Raw genomic sequence first — 25310 nt, forward strand, 5'->3', positions numbered from 1 at the left:
TTTTGCACCCAAATCCCATCACCACCAACATAGCCACCACCAGCAACACCTGTACCATCAGCAACGCCCCCCCCCCCCCAACACACACACACCTGAACAGTCCATACAGGATAGCAGCTGCACCAGCTACAAAGGAGGCAAATAGAAAACCAGAGACATGCACAGGCAGAGCTACTTGGGGCTAAGGAGGGCTGTAAACAGTCAAAACTGGACTCTGAACAGCAAACAGCAGTCCAAACCCACAATGTTACTACACTGACAGGAGCTATAAATACCCTTAACAATGTGCTGACACAGATTTTACAAAGGATGCCAGAGCCTCCATCTGAGTCCTCAGTGCCATCAGTGGAATCGACACCACAGAGCAGTCCTTGAGGTGGTAGATGGGCAAGGGGTAGGCCCCTCAAACACATGGCCCCACCAACAGGCCAGCCACGTCATGGCAAGGGACCATGAAGTACATAGCCACATGGTCTCTAAGGTCATACAACAAGCCTGGCCTGGGGTCTGTACAAAGTTCCTGTGCCGGGTAGATGGAAGAAACCTGCTGGGGGCATCTTCACTATAGAGTTCGAGTGCTGGCATGAAGAAAGTAGTTTCAACTGTGCTTTTTAGTTCCTGCAGACTAACTGTACAGCCCTCCTTCATGCTCTGCCTGTATTCCATCTTCCGTAAAGTGTTATCCTGTGTTGTAGCAGCTGCTACCTCTTCTGATCATGTCTCATCTCCTACACTGGATGAAGATATCTCCTCTCATCTCAACTCCTACCGATTCTGCTGCATCTCTCATAAGAACATAAATGCCATACTGGGTCAGATCAAGGGTCCATCAAGACCAGTATCCTGTTTCCAACAGTGGCCAATCCAAGTCACAAGTACCTGGCAAGTACCCAAACATTAGACAGATTACAAACTACTTGGCTTATTAATTACTGTCATAGCAGTGTATGGATTTATCCTATACTAACTTATCCAAACTTTTTTTAAACCCTTTTACACTAACTGCTGTAGCCACATCCTCTGGCAATGAATTCTAGAGCTTAACTATGCACTGACTGAAAAATAATTTTCTCTGATTTGTTTTAAATGAGCTACTACTAACTTCATGGAGTGCCCCCCTGGTCCTTCTATTATCTGAGAGTAAATAACAGATTTACATTAATTTATTCAAGTCCTTTCATGATTTTGTAGACTTCTATCATATCCCACCTCAGTCGTCTCTTCTCCAAACTTAACAGCCCTAATTTCTTTAGCCTTTGCTCATAGGGCAGCCGTTCCATGTCATATATCATTTGGTTGCCTTTCTCTGCACTTTCTCCATGCAGCTATATCCTTTTTGAAATGCGGTGACCTGAACTGCACACAGTATTCAAGGTGCGGTCTCACCATGTGTTATGATGCACCTCGGGTCTGAGGGACACCCCCCAACTTCACGTGGCTCCCCTCCATCATCGGCACGGCCGCACGCTGTTACACGTGGTTCAAGGCACCCGAAAGCTCCGCCCCCCCCCCCTCACGTTGACGTCTCAGACGTGCTGGCATGGAGCGCGTGAAAATAAGCATTTAAACACATACTCTCCGCACAGCAAGTTCCTCGGCTACAGACTTGTTTGTGCTGGTACATTCTTGGTTGCTGTCTCTTGTTCTGTACCCAGACTGTTATTGGTTCAGCTATCTTGCCTTGCTGCCTGCCCTTAACGCGGACTGATATTGGATCTGCTGTCTTGCTGTCTGCCCTGAACCCAGATTGGCCGTGACCTGCTGAGTCGCTGCCTGCCCCGATTCAGATCTGTCAGAGTATTGTTATCACTGGCCCTGGATCTGGACAACCCTTGGGTTTCATTCCTCACTGCCACTCCACTCAAGGTATGCAATTACTCTACCACTAGGGTCGAAACCATTGTCGGAGGTCTAACAGTTAGCCGAGGCCATGGACCCGGTAGACCTAATGACACTTCAGGCTAACCCAGGGCTTGCAACGCGAGTGCAACAGCAGCAAGGAGTTCTGGATCAGGTCACAGGGGTTTGAAAAGATTAGCTGCTCAGATGGACGCTTTGGCTATCGCTGTTCCCTCAACACCTCCAATTCCTCCGCCTCAAACCTCCATGCTACATCTGCCACTCCCTCCCCGTTTTAACAGAGACCCGAAACTGTGCCAGGGATTTTTGAATCAATGTAAAATGCACTTCTCATTACAAGCTCTCTTGTTTCCTTCATATAAAACAAGTGTGACATTCATTCTCTCACTCCTGGAAGGATCAGCATTACCATGGGCCTCCCCGTTATGGGAACGTAATGATCCTCTATTGAGTAATCTGGAACAATTTCTCAAAGACTTCAGTTTGGTTTTTGATGAACCCAGTCGATCAACTTCTGCTGCAGCTGAGCTTAAGAACATAAGAACATGCCATGCTGGGTCAGACCAAGGGTCCATCAAGCCCAGCATCCTGTTTCCAACAGTGGCCAATCCAGGCCATAACAACCTGGCAAGTACTCAAAAACTAAGTCTATTCCATGTTACTGTTGCTAGTAATAGCAGTGGCTATTTTCTAAGTCAACTTAATTAATAGCAGGTAATGGACTTCTCCTCCAAGAACTTATCTAATCCTTTTATAAACACAGCAACACTAACTGCACTAACCACATCATCTGGCAACAAATTCTAGAGTTTAATTGTGCATTGAGTGAAAAAGAACTTTTTCCGATTAGTTTTACATGTTCCACATGCTAACATCATGGAGTGCCCCCTAGTCTTTCTATTATCTGAAAGAGTAAATAACTGATTCACATCTACCCGTTCTACACCTCTCATGATTTTAAACACCTCTATCATATACCCCCTCAGCCGTCTCTTCTCCAAGCTGAAAAGTCCTAACCTCTTTAGTCTTTCCTCATAGGGGAGCTGTTCCATTCCCCTTATCATTTTGGTCATCCTTCTCTGTACCTTCTCCATCGCAATTATATCTTTTTTGAGATGCTGGGACCAGAATTGTACACAGTATTCAAGGTGTGGTCTCACCATGGAGCGATACAGAGGCATTATGACATTTTCCGTTTTATTCACCATTCCCTTTCTAATAATTCCCAACATTCTGTTTGCTTTTTTGACTGCCGCAGCACACTGAACCGACGATTTTAATGTGTTATCCACTATGATGCCTAGATCTCTTTCTGGGGTGGTAGCACCTAATATGGAACCTAACATTGTGTAACTATAGCATGGGTTATTTTTCCTTATATGCATCACCTTGCACTTATCCACATTAAATTTCATCTGCCATTTTGATGCCCAATTTTCCAGTCTCACAAGGTCTTCCTGCAATTTATCATAAACTGCTTGTGATTTAAATACTCTGAACAATTTTGTATCATCTGCAAATTTGCTTACCTCACTCGTCGTATTTCTTTCCAGATCATTTATAAATATATTGAAAAGTAAGGGTCCCAATACAGATCCCTGAGGCTTTCTACTGCCTACTCCCTTCCACTGAGAAAATTGTCCATTTAATCCTACTCACTGTTTCCTGTCTTTTAGCCAGTTTGTAATCCACGAAAGGACATCACCACCTATCCCATGACTTTTTACTTTTCCTAGAAGCCTCTCATGAGGAACTTTGTCAAACTCCTTCTGAAAATCCAAGTACACCTTTATCCACATGTTTATTAACGCCTTCAAAAAAGTGAAGCAGATTTATGAGGCAAGACTTGCCTTGAGTAAAGCCATGCTGACTTTGTTCCATTAAACCATGTCTTGCTATATGTTCTGTGATTTTAATGTTTAGAACACTTTCCACTATTTTTCCTGGCACTGAAGTCAGGCTAACCGGTCTGTAGTTTCCCAGATCACCCCTGGAGCCCTTTTTAAATATTGGGGTTACATTAGCTATCCTTCAGTCTTCAGGTACAATGGATGATTTTAATGATAGGTTAGAAATTTTTACTAATAGTTCTGAAATTTCATTTTTTAGTTCCTTCAGAACTCTGGGGTGTATACCATCTGGTCCAGATGATTTACTATTCTTCAGTTTGTCAATCAGGTCTACCACATCTTCTAGGTTCACCGTGATTTGGTTCAGTCCATCTGAATCTTTACTCATGAAAACCTTCTCCAGTATGGGTACCTCCCTAACATCCTCTTCAATAAACACTGAAGCAAAGAAATCATTTAATCTTTCCACGATGGCCTTATCTTCTCTAAGTGCCCCTTTAACCCCTCGATCATCTAACGGTCCAACTGACTCCCTCACAGGCTTTCTGCTTCGGATATATTTTTCAAAGTTTTTACTGTGAGTTTTTGCCTCTATGGCCAACTTCTTTTCAAATTCTCTCTTAGCCTGTCTTAAATGTCTTACATTTAACTTGCCAATGCTTATGCATTATCCTATTTTCTTCTGTTGGATCCTTCTTCCAATTTTTGAATGAAGATCTTTTGGCTAAAATAGCTTCTTTCACCTCCCCTTTTAACCACGCCGGTAATCATTTTGCCTTCTTTCCACCTTTCTTAATGTGTGGAATACATCTGGACTGTGCTTCTAGGATGGTATTTTTTTACACAATGACCATGCCTCTTGCACACTTTTTACCTTTGTAGCTTCTCCTTTCAGTTTTCTTCTAACAATTTTTCTCATTTTATCAAAGTTTCCCTTTTGAAAGTTTAGCACGAGAGCCATGGATTTGCTTACTGTCCCCTTCCAGTCATTAATTCAAATTTGATCATATTATGATCACTATTGCCAAGCGGTCCCATCACCGTTACCTCTCTCGTTAAATACTGTCCTCCACTGAGAATTAGATCTAAAATTGCTCCCTCTCTTGTCAGTTCTTGAACCAATTGCTCCATAAAAATGTCATTTATTCCATCCAGAAACTTTATATCTCTAGCATGTACCAATGATACATTTACCCAGTCAATATTGGGGTAATTGAAGTCTAACAAAATTATAGTCAAAGAGAGTCAATACAGTAACCAGTCTGGTAAACTGTAAACAATGAGGGGAACCAAATTTGTTTTAAATATAGCCTAAGTGATGGTGTCAGCAAGCCTGATATGATTTCTCAAAAAGAACCCAACCGGTCTTTTAATCATTCATCATCACTATCAAAAATCTTTTATTAGTTTTACATGGCCGGTGTTTCACGGTAATGCTTCCTCAGGGGCATATGAGAGATGATGATACAAAAGTATTTGCCTGAAAGTATCAACAAAACATAGTCTTAATAAGATGTTCTAAATAATAAAAGGAAGAACAATACTTATCTTGGCACCGCAGGCTACCATTTCAAAATGGACTCAGCATCTCTACTGACTTCTTCATAGGAAAGAGGAAACGAGGCTACCGTGAACTTCTCGATAGACGTGATGTCAGACAGTGACGTCCTTAAAAATGCAAATCATATATAAACAGTTCAATGAATTAGAATATCGCAAAAATCAAAACCAAGGAAATATTAAGTGGTTATTTTAAAGGAAAACGTTTATGAATAATGATCTGTTCCTGGGCCTATCAGACTGATAGTATCAGGGGTCTTTTATCCCAAAAACATATGTAGATCAAGATCTGTATTGAGACCCATAGGACTAACAGTGCCGAGCCTGTATATCCAACGCTGTTCAGATTTCAAAAGTTGTAGTTCTCGGTCACGAGGAGACCACGTGATGTGGTGAGCACGGCGGTCGCAACCTGCTGAGCTCCGGGCTGTGCGGCTCCCCACCCGCCGAAAACTCAGCTATTTTGCAAAGCAATACCTTCAGCTTTTGATAGGCTCTTTTGCCTATGTCTATCACCAGTTTTATGCAGAAATCGCCATCAGCGATGCTGGCGAAAATTGCTAGAAAAGAAGAAAAGAAAGTGCATGGCCCAGACGGGAAGATGGCGGCGCATGGGACGGAGGCCGCGGGCGGAGACACTCCAAATTCCAGCATGCCGCCGCACCTCACTACTGAAGAGATTAAAGAAGCGGTAGTGGCGGCGCTGGAAGATAAATTAAGTGGCATTTCCGCACAAATATCATCAGTACAGACGACGTTGGGCGAGATTGCACCCCGCTTAGATGCCGTGTAAACCAGGACGGCGGGAGTAGAAGAGGATGTCGCGGCCCTGCAAACTAAAGTTAACACATTGGAAAAAACAGTTCTCGAACAGGCAGAGAAGTTAGATGATATGGAAAACAGGAGCCGTAGATCGAATATACGATTCTTAGGGATTCCGGAATCCGTAGAAGACACGACACTCAGAGAAGTCCTACTTACCTGGATGAAAGAGAGCTTAAACATAAAAGAAATTCAAAAGGATGTGGAGCTGGAATGAGTGCATCGATTGGGCTCACGTGCACAGGGTCAACAGCGACCCCGGATTGTTATTGCTAAGGTGCTGAATTTTCGGCACAAGCAAATTATTTTACAAGCAGCGAGAAAACAAGACGACTCTCCTACTGCAGCCAATGACTTTTTGGACTCTCTAACATAATTATTCTGTGTGTTCTGTAAGGTAATTACAATGCTGATTTATGTATAAAATGGCGGCAGGTGGGGGTTGCGCGGCCCGATCACATGTCTCCCGATCAGACTCTAGAGTCTGCCCTACAAGTGTTGGGATCTATGAGGAATTGGGAAGGGATGGGGAGGGGGGAGCTTCTGATTGTGATTTTTCTAATATGGATGGGATTGCTGATTGGGGCAGTTACAGCGATCTATATTCTGGAGGAGAAATACTAACTCAGTGCAGGGGCATTTCAGAGGGATGAGATCAGCTGGGAGTCTGGTCCCTCGACCCTTCTTCTACTATTGCAGGCCCATAAATGCTTCATTTATTATATCTGATGGTGGTTAAGTATCGATGTATCTCTTGGAATATTGATGGGTTGGGAACCCCTATAAAAAGGAAGAAAATGTTGCAGCATTTACAGAGGCTAAAGGTTAATATCGCAGGTATTCAAGAGACCAATTTAGATGAACGAGAGAGTGCAAAACTTTGCAGAGAATGGGCGGCGGCCTGTTATTTTTCGCCAGCATGTGGGAAAAAAGGTGGAGTGGCGATCCTTGTCCACAAAAACACCCCTCTGGTAGTTACTTCTGAGATAAAAGATGACCAAGGTAGATATGTGATTGTGCTGGGAAGTTTAGCAGGACAACCAATAACTCTGTGCAATGTGTATGCCCCAAACTATCCAGACCCCGTTTTCTTTTCCCACCTTATTAACATGCTACTGCAGCACTCTACCGGTGAGTTGATTCTAATGGGGGATCTGAATAGCATACATGATAAGAGTCTGGACAAATCACATCTCCCATCCGGTTACAAACACAGGGTGGATGTGGGGGCCTCCTGCCTCTGCCCGGCGCTAAAAGTACTAGATATATGGCGTACTCTGAATCCAAGTGCTAGGGAATATACACATGTTTCTCGTGCGCACGGGACAATGTCTAGGATAGATTATATACTTGTGGATGAAAGACTATTTGCCAGAGTGGAGAAAGCAGATATCGGAAATATAGTAATAGCAGACCATGCTCCTGTATGGGTAGACATATGGTTTTCTGCAGATCGCTCCCTCCCTAAACATTGGAGGTTCCCGAGCCATCTCATTAATGATACTAGATTTCATACATACCTCAAAGAAAAATGGGACGAATATGAAGGGGATAATGCAATACATTGCCAAGATTCGGCACTCTACTGGGAAGCCAGTAAAGCTGTTTTACGTGGGGCTATAATTGCCTACAATATTACTAAAAACAAAAATCTGAATGCCCAAATTTTAGCATTGGAAGCTAGCCTGCATACGGCTAAAAAATGTATGGCAGAAGATCCGTCTCCGACGAACTCAGCTACTTACTGGGCATGTTTGAACACATTAAACGCTCACTTGCATATCCGGGCCCAGAAGACGTTGAGGCAGTCGGAACATTTTTTCTTTCGTTATGGCGACAAATCGGGGAAGCTATTAGCCCGTTTGGTGGCAACTAAACGAAGGAAGACCTTTATAGGGGGGATGCGATCGTCAAGGGGCGACTTAGTGACTTCTTCATCAGATATTGGTGAAGTCTTTCGTTTATACTATGAGGCATTATACACAGAGGGTAGGAAGGGCGGCGAGGCAGAGGAAGTGGCATTTTTCAAAGACTTTTCCCTCCCCACCTTAACATATTTACAGAAAGATTTTTTGAATAAACCTATCTCAGAGATAGAGCTGATGAGGGTCATCAAATCCAGTAAAAACAATAAAGCCCCAGGCCCCGATGGCCTGACCGCGGAATATTATAAAATCCTAGGAACATCAATTTTAATTCCCCTAACTGCATTTTATAATGCGGCGGGTGAAACGGGATTCTTCCCACAGGACTTCATGAAAGCCCACATTACCATACTGCCTAAGCCTGGGAAGGACCCTATGTTGGCATCCTCATATCGTCCTATATCTTTATTGAACCAGGATTTAAAATTATTCGCACGGGTTCTGGCCTTACGTATGGGAGCAGTTTTACCGTCCCTTATTTCACCACATCAGGTGGGATTTGTCAAGGCAAGAAATGCAGGGGCACATATTATATGGTTACTATCTGCCATTGAGACTTCACAAAGGCTTGGGCACCAGTCAATGGTTGTAGGCTTTGATTCGGAAAAAGCCTTCGACCGTGTGTCCTGGCAGTATATGTTCTCAGTATTGGATAGATATGGGTTTTCGGGGTATATTATTAAAGCCATTTCAGCTCTATACCATTCCCCTGAATCCCATCTGTTGGTGAATGATACTGTTTCAGCTGCTTTTCAAATACGGAGAGGAGTTCGGCAAGGTTGTCCAATGTCACCTGTATTATACATATTGGCTTTAGACCCTCTTCTACGGAAGATAGCAGAATTTATTTATTTATTTATTTATTTCTTTTATATACCGACGTTCGATCGAGATATCACATCGGTTTCCAGACAACTAAAAGAATAGGGTAGTAACAGCCCTATTTTACATTATAACATTGTAATAAATATAATAAATTATAACATTGTAATAAAATCAGAGGATTTTGTGAGGTTTACATTTAAACAAGCCCGTTTTAAAGTGGCGGCTTTTGCTGACGATATTTTGGTATTCTTAAACGACCCTATCCTATCCCTGCCTCGCCTCCTTCAACTTCAGGTATCTTTTGGGAGTTTTGCCGGTTTGAAAATTAATACCGATAAGTCCGAGGCGTTAGACGTCCTTGGAACATTACAGACGTCCTGGCCCGGACCATTTCCCTTGAAGTGGGTGAAATCTCATTTAAAATTTTTGGGAATATTTATCTCTGCCAATTTACAAGAATTATACAGTTTGAATGTAACACCCTTAAAAACGAAACTGCTTCGCAGTTTAAAGGCATGGCGCAGTTTACCGCTTTCTCTCTCTGGCAAAATTTTGTTATTAAAAATGATGGAGATATCACGCTGGTCATATGTTTTCAGTATGTTATCGATTTATCTTAAAAGACAGGATGTTAAGCTAATCCATAAGGAAATGCGACAATACCTATGGGGGGGGTAAAAGGGCGCGCATTTCTTTAGATATGCTGATGAGACCTAAAAAAGACGGCGGCCTGAATTGCCCAAATCTAGAGGCATATAGTCAAGCCAGTTTACTGAGACATATCCGTGACTGGCTTTACGAAACGGAATTTTACTCACCACTGACATACTATTGTCAATGGCTGGCACCTTACACGCCAGGCGCTGTTCTGCACACAACTGGGGACGTCCTGTCAGCGGATATAAAAAACAGCGTAATAATTACTCCGTTCCGACGCATGTGGAAGTCAGTATGTACTATGCTTGGACTTTCACCGCATTGTACTATGTACTTACCAATTGTTGGCTGTATGAACTTTGCACCAGGATTACAGCGTGCTCTTTTTTCTTCTTGGCATGCTCAAGGCCTCCAGCATCTCTACCAATGCATTACGCTGGCAGCTGTACCCACTTATGTCTGCAGCTTTCGGGAACTTCAGGAGCAATTCCAAATTCCACACACGGAATTCTATGGATTTCTACAACTCAGACACTTTTTGTTTGACTGCATTCGTCGGTATCCTACCTTTTACAAATCGAGCCAGCTAGGTGACTTTCTAAAGGGACCCGATGGCAAACGCCTCTCCTGCTCGCAGTACTACCAGGCGCTGTTGAATCTCCATTCCTCGACTTCGTTGGATAAGCTAGTTTCCAAATGGACCTCTTACCCTATTTTGGCCTTATCGGCCAAGGACTTACGTGACTGCTTTCAGTGTATTCCAGGGTCAATAGAAAACGTAATTATTAGAGACAAACAATACAAATTTCTACACCAAGCATTCTATTCCCAATTATGTGCTTTTCGAATGGGGATACTTCCGAATAGTTCATGCCTCAGTTGCACCCACTCAACACCCGACTACCTCCACTCTTTTTGGGGCTGTCCGCAGGTCCAACAATTATGGTGTGCATTGCAGAAGTTAACCCACCAACTTTGGCAGCTTACGTTACCAATGGAACCTCGGCTATGGCTTTTTGGTCTGATGGATGATGATCAGCTGCTAACGTCGCATCAATTCAGTTTATTCAATAAGATTATAGTAACTGCCAAGTTAACTATTTTATCACAGTGGACTGTGCGTAAACCAACCCTATTGGGTATATGGAAGAAGATGTTTCATAAGCTTTTACACATGGAATACTTGACAGCGAAAAGCAGATCTGATAAACACTTTATACTTATGTCTGCAATCTGGGGACCATAGATAACTACAGTTCCCAAGGAAGTCAGAGACCTGTTATGCGCGACTTATAAGGCCAGTGCATTAGCCAGACACTCTTCCATGCTGTTGTGGACCCTTGAACTCATCTTCGTCAGGATGGACTATAGCACATGTCTTGGTAGGGAGGGGAAGCCCAGGTTGAGCCACATATAGTATGTTTCGTCGTCAAATCCAAAAACAAAGTACTGCCTCTGCACCATCCATGTTCTTTTGCTGCACTATTCATGTTCCATTACTGTATTATTGCTGTATTGTCTCTGCATTCCATTGAAATATTCATGTAATATCACTATAATAAGGTGACCCACATTCTCCTTTTAGATCTACTATCAGAAGCGGGAGGGAGGGGGGAGGGGGGACGGGAAGGATTATTAGTTCCGGGACTAACAGTATGTGGGATTTACAGTTAAATTTAAACAGAAAACCTTAACCACAACACAGTCTATATTTTCAACTTGTTGTACTTTTACGTTTCCTTTTGGGCTGATGTGTCCGCCAGATTCTTATGTTAAATGTTTGGTATACGTTAGAGAGAGCGGGTTTAAGAGAGATGCTATTGGTTATTATCAGACCATATATGTTTCTTTTGTTCTACTTATTAAGCACAGTTTCCCTGCCTGCAAAGCTGGCTACGTTGGGTAATGTGCACTATGAGGTTGGAACTTAAAGATGTTATTTGTACTAAATTTGTACTAAATGTACTGTTACAAGGTCTTGTCTAAGTGGTTAATAAACATGATTTACAAAAAAAAAAAGTTGTAGTTCTCGATCACCGCCACACCAGTGTTCAGGTACGTGATCAATCGCACAAAAAGAAAGGTCTGCAAACTGATTTTTAAATGCAATACAATGTGAAACCACGGGTTCATCAACCCGAGAATGATTGATATTAGACCAATGCTCAATCATACAAATCTTTAAAAGACACTTAGTCTTTCCAATGTATAACAGATCGCATGACCATTGTAGACAGACAAGAGGTTATATATTTTAAAAAAGTATATACCAGTTTTGAGAGTGATTTTATTTGCAACAAGACATTGAGGCTGAACATACAGAGCAGTTATTACAAGGTTGATGAGATCCATTGAAAACGGTATCTTCTCCTGAAGGGTTAGAAAAGTTGGAATGAACCAACATATTTCTTAAATTGGAAGCTCTGGAAAATGTAATCTGGGGAAGAGATTGAAAGACCTCTTGCATCTGTAGGACATGCCAATTATTTAGGATAGATTGCTGGACTGCATAGGCTTCAGACGAGAATGGTTGAATACATGTGTAAGGAGAAGAGGACTCATCAGTAGGGCGAGGGAGAACTAACCACTCGCAATGAGCAAATTTTGCTTGTAGATAGGCTTTGTGCACGCATGAGCGTGGATATCCACGTTGTAAAAAATGCTCAAAAAGACTTTTGGCTTGCATTTCAAAGTCGGTAACAGTGGTGCAAAGGCATCTTAGGCGGATGAATTGGCTTACTGGAAGGTAGGCTTTGAAAGTCCGGGGGTGAGCACTTTGAAAGTGCAAATATGTGTTACAACATACTGGTTTACGAAAGATGGAAGTGATAAAACCATCATCAGTCATGGTAATCTGAATGTCCAAAAACGATATCAAAGTACATTGAATTTCTGAGGTGAATTTTAAATAAAGATTGCAAGTGTTTAACTAATCAAGGAACAATTTAAAGCTTTCCTGTGTACCTTTCCAAAGGACAAAGACGTCATCAATGTAACGTTTCCACACAACTACGTGATTTTGGAAGGGATTACAAGTCAGCAGGCATTCTTCAAAAATATCCATATACAAATTGGCCAGATCAGGGGCCATGGTGGCCCCCATCGCTGTTCCCCGGATTTGTTGGTAAAACTTTCAGTTAAATACAAAAAAGTTTTCTTTTAGAGCAATCTCGAGAAGATGTTCTAGGAAATCATTCGGGACATGGTGAGGACGAGGTCGACGTTCAAAATACATCTCTGCAATTTCAAGCGTTTCATCTTGGGGGATGGAGGTATAAAGTGCCTCAACATCTAAAGTCACCAGTTTTAAGTCAGAGGGGTCGATCGTCAGTTGTTCCAAAAACAGGACCATGTCTGAAGAGTCCCTGATAAAAGTAGTCATTTGAGGAATGAAGGGTGCCAGAAAACGATCTATGAATTGTGACAAAGGCTCCAATAAGGATCCACAACTGGAGACTATTGGACAGCCGGGAAGGTGTTCTAAATTCTTATGTATTTTAGGTACAGTGTAGAAAACATGGATGAGATCTGATGAGAAATTTAGATTCTTTTAAGGTCAGAAAACCAGACTTAGAACCACATTCAACCGATTTTGTAATAATTATCTGTAAACGTGTAGTGGAATCCTGATCGAGTGGTTTGAAGAATCGAGTATCCTCTAGTTAATGGGTAATTTCTTGCTGATAAACCACTCGATCTTGTAAGACAATTTTTCCACCTTTATCCACCGGTTTTATTATTAAGTCTTTAGCCGAACGTAATTCTTGCAAAGAAAATTTTTCGGAGCGTGATAAATTGAAAAAAGGCTTAAAAGTAGAATTTGTTTTCAAATTGGAAATCTCCTTAGACACCAATTGATAGAAAACTTTAAGTGCTGGATCTTCAGGACCCAGAGGAGTCCAAGTAGAAGGGTTGGAGATAATTGATAAATCACAAATAGAAGAATGAGACAAAAAATAATCGTAGCTTCAATGTACGAACAAAACAAAAAAAATGCAACCTGTAAAGAAAAAGGATCAGTCCGATGAGTGGGAACAAAAGAAAGCCCACGTTCTAATTTTGTTAATTGAGTTTGTTTAAGATCAAAAGAAGAAAGATTCAAAACTATGGATTTTTAGCAAAATGAGATCGAGTTACTCGCGTCGATGGTTCGAGCTGATCTTGATTGGTGGATGCCAGATACCGATTGTAGCAATTGGTAAATGGACAGCGGGATCCTCACATGTTCAGTCCTAAAAAAGTTGTAGATTTGGGGAGAGATGTATTTTCATTTCGTCAAGAACGACTGCATTGATCATCATCACCGGATGAGTCATCCCCAGTCTCGAGGTCTTTTGAGTGTTGGTATTGGACATCCAAGGGTAGCCAAACCCTTTATTATAATCACGTTCATCCCTGCAGAATTTCTCAAACTTATATTTCTTCAATCAGATTTTTGATAGTGATGGTGAATGATTAAAAGACCGGTTGGCTTCTTTTCGAGAAATCACAACGTCAGGCTTGCTGACACCATCACTTAGGCTATGTTTAAAACAAATTTGGTTTCTCTCATTGTTTACAGGTAATTGAAGTCTCCCATTATTACCGCACTACCAATTTGGTTAGCTTCCCTAATTTATCTTAGTATTTCAATGTCAGTCTCACCATCTTGACCAGACGGACGATAGTATACTCCTATCACTATAGTCTTCCCTGACACACAAGGGATTTCTACCCATAAAGATTCAATTGTGCATTTAGTCTCATGAAGGATGCTTATCCTGATGGACTCTATGCCATCCCGGACATAAAGCACCACACCGCCTCCCGGGTGCTCCTTTCTGTCATTGTGAAATAATTTGTACCCCGGTATAGCACTGTCCCATTGGTTGTTCTCCTTCCACTATGTCTCTGAGATGCTAATTAAGCCTATGTCATCATTCACTGCTATACATTCCAATTCTCCCATCTTACTTCTTAGACTTCTGGCATTAGCATACAAACATTTCAAAGGTTTTTTTTGTTTGTTTTTTCATTCTGCTTTTTTATTGATAGGCATGTTAGAATTTTTTTTAGCTCAGGTGAGTTTTAGTTACAGGCTGTTATGGTTTTGAGGTGATTCACCATAAGATGCATCCATCCATGGCACACTCAGCAACAGCTGAAGGAGAGTAAACTGTTCAGCTTGGAGAAGAGACGGCTGAGAGGGGATATGATAGAGGTCTTTAAGATCATGAGAGGTTTTGAATGAGTAATGTGAATCAGCTATTTACACTTTCAGATAATAGGACTAGGGGGCTTCCATCAAGTTAGCAAGTAGCACATTTAAGACTAATCAGAGAAAATTCTTTTTCACGCAACACACAATTAAGCTCTGGAATTTGTTGCCAGAGGATGTGGTTAGTGCAGTTAGTGTAGCTGGGTTCAAAAAAGGTTTGGATAAGTTCTTAGAGGAGAAGTCCATTGACTGCTATAGGTTGGGTTTACTTGAGGAATAGCCACTGCTGTTAATTGCATCAGTGGCATGGGATCTTCTTGGTGTTTTGATACTTGCCAGGTTCTCGTGGCCTGGTTTGGCCTCTGTTGGGGGCAGGATGCTAGGCTTGATGGGCCCTTGGTCTGACCCAGCATGGCAATTTCTTATGTACTTAACTAGCATCAGTGATGGGGGCGAGCAATGGGAGAAATAAGGTGTCTAAATGGGAAAAGAATCAGCATCAGAAGGAAGAGCAGTAGCGGAATTGCCCTTTCTGCAAACAGCACCAACAAGCGCTAACAACGAACTCACCCGCAAATAAATAAATAAATAAATACAAATAAAACTGAGAAATACAAATTAGGAGCATACAGATTGGCCGTCAAGCGCCTATCGTGGAGACAGCAAGATCATTGCAAAGTACCTTATGTCCATAGTTCCCACCAGATCTCTGAAATACCAATTATGTCTATGTCATCATTCACTGCTATACACTCTAGCTCTTCAGTCTTACTTCTCAGACTTCTGGCATTGGCATACAAACATTTCAAAGTGTGTTTTTTGTTTGTATTACAACCTGCTTTTCATTTCATAAGGATAATTTGCAATCATTTAGTTCAGGTGATTTTTACTTAAAGGCACAAGGACTACTTTTGCTTTTATTGGAACCTCTCTGTTGGGATGCCCTAACTCTCTTGTTTCATTAGTTTCCTTTGAAGATACCTTCCTCCAATCCATGCACTACTGAGTGACTGTCTGCTTTCCTCTTTGATCTAGTTTAAAAGCTGCTCTATTTCCTTTTTAAAAGTTAACACCAGCAGCCTGGTTTCACTCTGATTAAGGTGGAGCCTGTCCTTTTGGAAAAGTCTCCCCCTTCCCCAAAATGTTGCCAGTTCCTTACAAAACTGAATCCTCTTCCCTGCACCATCGCTCATTCAGGCATTGAGACTCTGGAGTTCTGCCTACCTCTGGGGACCTGCATGTGGAACAGGGAGCATTTCAGAGAATGCCACCCTGGAGGTTCTGGATTTCAGCTTTCTACCTAAAACCCTAAATTTGGCTTCCTGATCATGGCTCCCACATTTTCCTATGTCGTTGGTGCCCACATGTACCATGAGAGCCAGCTAAAATCCCATCTAGCTGACATGTGAGGTACACCACCTTTGCACCAGGCAGGCCAGAAGGTGGCGGACCAGTAAAATCAACACAAAACTAGTTAGATAAGAATACAAACATCTCAGCACAATAGGTTATAGCAATATCTCAGTAAAACAATAGGCTGCTGCAGCCTATTGAAGGCACCCTATAATATGCCAAGCAATTTATAAGCACTCCCTCCTGCCCTCCTTCCTCTTAAGATCCATTCCTACTGCTTTCATTCTTATGCTCTCCCTCTTGCCCTCTGTTCCTTGTGGATACCTTCTCCACTTCTGATTCCACTTCCTTCCTGCCTTCTCTGCTCCAACATAGCCATACTACTCTATCAGTGCAATAATTTTCCCCGTCAGGCCAGGAAAGCCAGAGCACATATAGGAGTAGCCAAAAGTGTTCCTCAGAGTCATCACCATGCTTACTGCTGCCTCTAGTCATGTGGAGAAGTGGCTGTTGAAAGTACTGGAGGCAGAGTGCTTCCCCTCCTCCTCTTTAGACCCCTTGTTGTCGCAATCAGCTACACTCTTCCCCGCCTCCTCTCCATGCCAGTTGGGCTTTTTGGGGCTGCAATCTTCCTCTCATCGGCAATGAATCAGGCAATAGGGTAAGGCCTCAGGGGCCTTAAAGCACAGCTCCTCAGAGATGAGATCAGCCTGCTCTGCTTCTCAACAGTTGCACTTTAATTGCTTTGCTTCTGGCAGACTCGTGTGATGGTCTTGCAGACCCCAGACTAGGAACCAGTGGGTTAGAAAAATGGGCTATGAATCAGGGAAGCCAGGATTCAAATCCCTCTGCCACTCCTTATGACCCTGGCAAGTTACTTCGCCCTCCATTGCCTCAGGTACAAACTTAGATTGTGAGCCCCCTGGGAGCCAGAAAATATCTATAGTAACTGAATATAATCTGCTTTGAAATGGCTAAAAGCAGGAATATAAATCAAGTTTTAAAAAAATCACACTTATAAATAGTAAATAAAGCTATCTTATGCTGTATGTCACAAAGCAGCTTTACACAGAGGACATTTTAAAAAGTGGCTTTTATCTCCAGAGGTCTGCTTTTAAATCTATTATATCCCTCAAGAATGAAATAAAAATCAGGATGAGAAAACAGAAGGTCACAACCATTTTGCTTGGGAGGTTTTTTCCCTCCCCATTTTTCCCAAATTATCTAATCTCCCACTGCAGATGATACAAGAATACTCACAGGCCCAGAGGGCTGTAGGGATATGTTCTTAAGACTATCTTTGCATCGCTCCTTGGATAGCAGAGGTCACTACAGTAATCAGACATTTTTCTTTTCTCCCTGAGATTGAGCATGTCACATACATAGTTTGCCCAAGTCCTACTATTCTCAGCAGAGTCAAACAAGTCTCCAACACAGCATGAATTATTTAAATAGACTTCTGCGGTAACATAGCTGCTTTAAAACTCTTATTACAGCATAATTTCTTTGGGGGTCTATTTACTAAGGTTCATTAAATGTTGAATTTGGTGCTTAATATGCATTATCAGCAACATCCACTTAAGTGTTACTATTAACAAGAAAATTTTGGGCCTAACACGTGGCAAATACTAATGAACTGTGTCACATGCAAATGAATGCATGCAAAGCAGCTCATTAATACTAAAAAGAGTACAATAAACCTCACAATCCACATTAAGCCTCGGAAAGTTAACTACACCTCAAGAAGTATAGTTAACATTCCATGAAAGCATAAGCAGGCTAAGGTGCCTGGTAATATTCTTCACCTCCACTCTGCAGCCTACAATCTTAAAAGGGGCATGTAACCCAAAGTGTGGTATACCTCCTCAAGAAGATACAGTATGTTCCCTCCTCAATAGATTCAAACTCTATATGAAACCCTGCACCTAAGATCAGTTCCCAAAAGTCTCCCCCTTTCCAGATATTCTATGTTCAAAAGAACTGGATGATGGATAGAGGATGTGTGACAGAATGTGTTTATATGTTAGAACTCAGTATGGTGGGGATTAGAGGGAATGAGGACAGAGACAGAAAGAGGACCATGTGGGAAAGTAGATAAGAGCAGCAGATGGGATAAGGTGGAGAGGAGGAGAGGAGGAGAGAAGGGATGAGGAGAAGAACTGGAGCTGAAGGATAGCATCTGCCTCTACCAATGGATCTTTCCTTCCCCCAACAAGATCACAAAACCTACCTCCCTTTCTATTCCCCTCTCCCCATCTCCGTTCTTCTCTCACATCCCTGATCCTCTCTCCCCACCTCTGAGATCGTTTCTTCTTCTGCTCTCCCACATTGATACCTGCAATTACCTACCCAGAAACTCTTAAAAGAAAAAAAAATAAAATTATACAGAGACAAAACAAGGTTGAAAAATAATTTTCATTATACAAAACACATGTACATTATTCAATATGCAAAATAATTCAAATGTATGCAAATACACTGCTGAATTTCAGAAAGTTTGCCGCAGATTTTTTTTTTTTAATTCTTGTTGCAGAATCTACCCTAGGCTATCACAAGAAAGTAGAAGCTGTGAGTATTGGTGTCTCAGGGTGCTGCTGTTTCCTCCCTTAAGGTCATTCTTCAGCAAGTTATGCTATATTCATGCTTTGGGTTTATCAGGGATCTCCTGTCTCCTCCCCTGAAGTTTCTCTTCAACTGTTTCATTCTGTAGTCCTAACTTTGGGTGTCTCAGTGTGCTGCTGTCTGCTCTACCAGAGATCTCTCTTTAACTGTTTAAACTGTGCTAATGTTGTGGTCTCCTTCTCATACAGTAGTCATACTTTGGGAATCACAGGGTACTGTGTCTCCTCCTTCCCAGAGCTCATACTAAAAATATATCATAATGGTGCTACAATTTCAACCCTTTAAACTTTGCAAATATGCAGAGATGATGAAATGTTCATTAAAAAATATAGCATCTTAAAACCTGCTGACAATAATATATACAAAGAACATAGTATAGCAGCAAAGCTTCTGATGATGAACAACACAGCAATACTCCAATTTACTTAGATTCAAAATAACAAAACATGGATAAACAGGACACACTTTTTAAATATCTGACATTCTTAATGTTTCTGATCGATTCAACAGGAAAGAAAAGAGTTACCTGCAGCTATTTTTGTTAATTTTGGCTGAGTATTGCTAACTGGACTATCATGAGTTTCCCTAAGCAAGGCGCCAACAGCATGTCTCTTGCAATACCTCATTCGCATACACATGCCAACCTGTGCCTCTCAGTGTATGATAAAGAAAAAAGTAGCAACACCAGAGTAAAGCCAGAATACTACTTACCAGTGGTTGGCTCCTGCTCCTGTAGGAATCTCTCCAGCACAATTTGAGCCATCAGGGCAGGGGACAGATCCATCTTAAATGAAAGCAAAAGTATTACTTAAAGTAGGGAATCAAGAAATTGTGTGGTCATTTCCTAACTATATACTGAATCCTCATCATTCATACAAAGCACTGAAGGGCTGCTGAAACATCAAGGTTGAAGACCGTACTCAGAGTAAGGAGGTGGGGAGTAACTGAATTCCCCAATGTCTAACCACCTTATTTTTTTTATTGGGATAGACATTATTTCGACTTCCAAGACCAAGTACACCATAGTAATCAGCTATATATTTTTTTCACTTTCAAGCATTAACTATGATACAATGAGGAAACTAGTTAGAAGGAACACTAAAAGAAGTAGATACCAGGGTTAGAAATCTACATGAAGCATATGGATTGTTTAAAAGTATCATCTTGGAAGTCCAAATAAAGAGCATCTACTAATGAAAAAAAAAGGTAAAAAAGAAGAACAAACATCTACCAGCATGGCTAGATTGTGCTGTAAAGAAGCTATTAAATCAAAAAAAAACATTCTTCATAAATGAAAAGCAAGACTTAAAAAGGAAAAGAGATGGGTGCAAAAGCACTGGCAAGTTAAAGATAAAACATTAGCAAACCAAGAGAGAATATGAGGGGAGATTTGCCAAGGAAGGATAAGTTGCTACTAAAAACTTTTAAATAAAAATAAATACATTAAAAACAAGAAAGCTGTGAAGGGAGTCAGTTGGGCCATTAAATGACAATGAGCTAAAAGGTGCACCAAGGGAGGAGAAGGCCATAGCAGAAAAAATTAATTCTTTGCTTCGGTCTTTACTGTGGAAGATGTCAGGGAACCATTCTTTGCATGTGATGATTCAGAGAAACAGAAACAAATCAATGTGAATGATGGAGAAGTGCAAGAGCAAATCGACAAATTAAATGGTATCAAATCACCCCATGATTCTAACATTACTCACATGTGACAGAGGTTTGGAAGCTAGCCAATGTAATTCCAGTTTTCAAAAAGGGCTTCAAGCATGACCAATGTAACTACAGATGAGTGAGCCTGACATCGGTGTCAGTAAAATGATGGACACTATTGTTGAGAACAAACTTACTAGGCATATGGATACATATGGTTTAATGGGAAAGAGCATTCATGGATTTAGCAAAGGGAAGTCATGCCTTCCAATCTAATAGAATTCTTAGAAGATGTGAATGAGCATTTGGACAAAAATGAGCTACTTGATACAGTGTACTTCGATTTTCATTTGTTTGATGAAGTTGCACATGAGACACTTTTGGATAGGAGGTAATATCTTACTGTGGATAGGTAACTGGTTAAAAGAAAAAACAAAGAGAAGGACTACATAGTCTTCCTAATGGAAACAGGCAAATAGTAGAATGCCTCAGGGATCTGTACTCTTACCATATATAACTTATGTTATATATTCATTAACAATTTGGAAAAGGAGCAACAAGCAACGTGATCAAATCTATAGATGGCACAAAAATATAGTAGTTAAAACAAAAGAAGACTGTGAAGAACTGCAGAAGAACCTTGCCAGATTAGGGAACCAGCATCTACATGGCAGATGAAATTTAATGTAGATGGGAAGCAAGATAGCCACATGATTGAGATGCTGAAACCTGCTGTTCCTATCCTATGTGTTTCTTCAGTGTTTCTTACCTGATATGGCTCCAAAACAAAGGAAAGGTAAGGGTCTATCCCCCGGACACATTCTATCACAAAGAACAGCAGCTGATAACATCCTTCGCATCTCCAGCTCCTGGTTCATTGGACGGTGGAATCCCGGATGCAAGGGTTGACGTAGGAGCGCCAAACTCTTCTTGGGGAGGATTACCTCAGTCCCTGCTTGCAAGCTGTACCACCGGCACCCGGATGCGACTCCTTTTCGTTGACCACTGAAGCACAGGAAGAAGCCCTGCTGGCTGCATGGGAGGGGGCCGACGAGGGACTAGAGTCTGGCGTTTCATCTGGAGTGAGGCCATATTTGACTTCCTCATCGGTATTCTTTTCATCTTCGGTGTCCCTGGTAATTCCAAGAGCAGGGAAATCCTCTGAAGTCCTAGACCCAGGTTTCCTTACCTTTTGCCATTTAGTGAATCGTTGCAGCCTTCCATAAAGCTGACAGAGGTAAAGCTGGACTCTCTCTGGGAGCTGATGTCTCAATTTGGCCAGGTTTTAGCTTCAGCAACCAGAAAGTTGGATACTTTTGTCTCTAAATTGGATCCCTTAGTTACACTTCATGAATCTAAACTTAGTGAGCATGACAATAAAATAGATGGAATTCAGCAAGACTTGGCAAAAATGAGTACTGTTCAGGCTAATTTAATTCAAGAATGCACTGTTAATTCTAGAAGGGTAGAGTTTCTTGAAAATTCATTATGCCGCTTGAATCTTCGTTTCTTGAATTTTCCTAAGGTTATGTGAGAACTTCCCTTAATGACTCTGAGGATATATTTCATGGGTGTATTGAAAATTCCCTCTGATTCACTGCCTTCTGTTAATAAGACCATTTTTTGCCTTCCTCCTGTTCTGCTCCTTCTCCTTCCTTGAATATTATTCAGCTTATTGAAACTTCTGATTATGAAGCTATTGATCATGCCACTTTGCTTGTTTCTTTTCTTACTGATGGGGATCTAAGTAAAGTAATGTCGCTATATTTCTGTAATCTCAATTCCAATTTTCATGGCCAGATTATGCATATCTTTCAAGGGTCACTCAGGAGCAAAGAAGAGGGTTTCTTCTTCTTAGACAGAAGGTGCTAGCATTAGATGCAACCTTAATGCTACATTATCCCTGTAAATGTTGTGTTAGATATCTCTCATCTAGTTATATTTTATTTTCTCCTGAGCAGCTCAGATCCTTTGATGCAAGGAAAGTTTTAGTGTCATCTCCAGCTCCCTTGGTTGCCCAGTAGGCTTGATAAAGACTTGATACTGGAGCTATAAATCTATGGCTTCTCTTTAATGTTACTTATGGTTCTCCTCATTTTCTTTAATTCCCTTACATTTTTCTTGCTACTAAGGAATTGTAAAATAAGTATTGGTTGACTATGTCTTGTTATTTTTTTCCTTGTTGTATTCATGATTTTCTCCTTTTTTCCATTCAATTGCTATACATAGTAGTGTATAAGTGCTTTGATTTATAAATGTATATAAAATTAAAGTTTAAAAAAATTTAATGCAGACAAGTACAAAGTGATGCACATAGAAAAAAAATAATTCTAACCACAGGTACACAATACTAGGTTCTATATTAAGAGTCACCACCCAGGAAATGGATCTTGGAATCATTGTAGAACAATGCTGATGTAATTTTTTATTATTATTTACATTCCACCTTTCATGATACTTCTAAGATTACATTCAGGTACGGTTGGTATTTTCATGTCTCCAGAGGGTTCACAATCTAAATTTGTATCTGAAGCAATGGTGGATGAAGCGACTTGCCCAAGGTCACAAAGAGTGTCAGCAGTGTTCGAACCCTGGCTTTCCTGGTTCACAAACAGATTATCCAACCACTAGGTTACTTCTCCAGTTAAATAAGCAAATGTTAGGATGTTAGGAATTATATGGAAAGGACTGGAGAAAAAAGTGAGAGTATCATTATCCCCCAGTATTGATCTATGATGCGAATGCACCTGAGTACTTCATGCAGCAAAAGTGATAAAGGGGATGAAATAACTGCCCTATGAGGAAAGGTTAAATAGGTTATTTATTTTATTTATAAAGCAAATGTTGCTTACCTGTAACAGGTGTTCTCACAGGACAGCAGGATGTTAGTCCTCACATATGGGTGACATCACAGGATGGAGCCCAATCACGGAACACTTTTGTCAAAGTTTCTAGAATTTTGACTGGCACTTACTGGGCATGCCCAGCATGGCACTAAACCTGCAGCCAGCAGGGGTCCCCCCTTCAGTCTTGTTTAAAGCTACAGGAAGTGCCGAAAAATAAAATAAGATAACGAATCCAACACTGCAGGGTGGCGGGCAGGTTTCGTGAGGACTAACATCCTGCTGTCCTGTGAGAACACCTGTTAAAGGTAAGCAACATTTGCTTTCTCACAGGACAAGCAGGATGGTAGTCCCCACATATGAGTGAGAACCGAGCTAAGGATGTCCGAGAAATGCACCAAATGTACCCAAGATGTGCAATAGGCACAAGGATTGGGGAGGAATTTGGTAGAGGGCATCCTGAACCCTAACGGGCAGGCGGAAGGGTGTTGGTATGTCAAGTTGTAAAAAGGTTGCGCAAGACAGATTGGCCGAAGATGGAATCTCGTCTTCCGGCCTTGTCTAAGCAATAATGGGCTGTAAAGGTATGGATGGAACTCCAGGTAGCAGCCCTGCAAATGTCAGGAAGCGGCACCAAGCGTAGGTGTGCTACTGAAGTTGCCATGACCCTCACAGAGTGTGCTTTAACACGGTCTTGAAGTGGAATGTCTGCTTGCTGATAGCAAAAGGATATGCAGTCCGCTAACCAGGAGAGAGTCTGCTTACCCACAGGCCGCCCCAATTTGGTGGAATGGAAAGAGACAAACAATTGAGTGCTTTCCCTGTGGGCAGCTGTACGGTCTAGATAGAATGCTAGAACAAGTGAAATTCCGATACTACCTTAGGTAAGAACTTAGGGTGAGTGCGGAGTACTGCCCGGTCCTGCAGAAGTTTAGTGTAAGGCGGATAGGTAACAGAGGCCTGTAACTCACTAACTCTGCGAGCAGATGTTATTGCCAAAAGAAAAATCACATTCCATGTGAGATAGCGAAGATCACAGGATTGGAGAGATTCGAATGGTGGTTTCATGAGCCTTCCTAAAACCAGATTGAGGTCCCAAGAAGGGGCCGGAGGGTGCAGTAGAGGCTTGAAGTGAAGCAAGCCCTTCAGAAAACATGTTACGAGGGGTTGTACTGAAAGAGAAACATCCCGACACCTCTATGGAAGGCGGCTACCGCACTGACATGCATTCTGATGGAGGAGGTTTTTAGACCTGATTCTGACAAGTGCCAGAGATAGTCTAGAAACTTCGTGGTGGAACAGGTAAAGGGATCAAGAGATTGAGAAGAACACCATGATGTAAACCTGTTCCATTTGTAAAGATAAGATTTTCTCGTGGAAGGCTTCCGTGAAGCAATCAGGACATGGGAAACTGGCTCCGAAAGGTTAAGTGGCTGAAGAATTAACCTTTCAACTTCCAGGCCGTCAGAGACAAGGCCTGAAGATTGGGGTGGCATAGGCACCCGTTGTTCTGAGTGATCAGAAGCAGGTCCTTTCCCAAGGGAAAGTGCCTGCAAATGGAGAGGTCCTGAAGGATCGGGAACCATACTTGGTGTGGCCAGTGAGGTGCTATCAGGATCATGCTTCCCTTGCCCTGACGTAGCTTCACGAGATTCTTCGAGAGAAGTGGAAGTGGAGGGAATGCATATAGGACACCAGTTGCCCATGAGAGGGAGAATGCGTCTCTTGGCTGTGAGTGTTGGCTGCGAGTGAGAGAGCAAAAGTTCTCTATTTTGCAGTTTTGAGGTGACACAAAGAGGTCTATGTGAGGATAACCCCAACTTTGGAATATTGAATCCGCTACTGTGGGGTTGAGAGACCACTCGTGCGGCTGAAAGGTGTGACTCAGCTTGTCTACCAACACATTGTCCATTCCTGGCAAGTAGGTAGCCTTGAGGTACATCGAGTGGGAGAAGGCCTCCGCCCATATCTGGGCAGCTTCCTGACACAGTAGGTAGGAGCCTGTCCCTCCCTATTTGTTGATGTACCACATGGCCACTTGGTTGTCCATCTGAATCAGGATGACCTGGTTGGAAAGGTGATCCTGAAACACCCTGAGAGCATATCTGATTGCTCGCAGCTCCAGGAAATTGATCTGGTGTTTGGC

The 25310-nt window shown here is 41.8% G+C and overlaps 1 protein-coding gene across 3 annotated transcripts in view; it reads right to left on the reverse strand.

The window, feature by feature from the left end:
* C4H15orf41 (chromosome 4 C15orf41 homolog) overlaps positions 1-25310 on the reverse strand; it is a 1060100-nt gene that overhangs the window by 794479 nt on the left and 240311 nt on the right. For all 3 annotated transcript variants that reach the window (XM_029600207.1, XM_029600206.1, XM_029600209.1), the window contains one exon: positions 19383-19455. In XM_029600207.1, coding sequence (XP_029456067.1) covers positions 19383-19455 — 73 coding nt within the window. The remainder of the gene's footprint in view (positions 1-19382; positions 19456-25310) is intronic.

Source organism: Rhinatrema bivittatum, chromosome 4 (genome assembly GCF_901001135.1).
Source record: "Rhinatrema bivittatum chromosome 4, aRhiBiv1.1, whole genome shotgun sequence".
Classification (NCBI taxonomy): Eukaryota; Metazoa; Chordata; class Amphibia; order Gymnophiona; family Rhinatrematidae; genus Rhinatrema; species Rhinatrema bivittatum.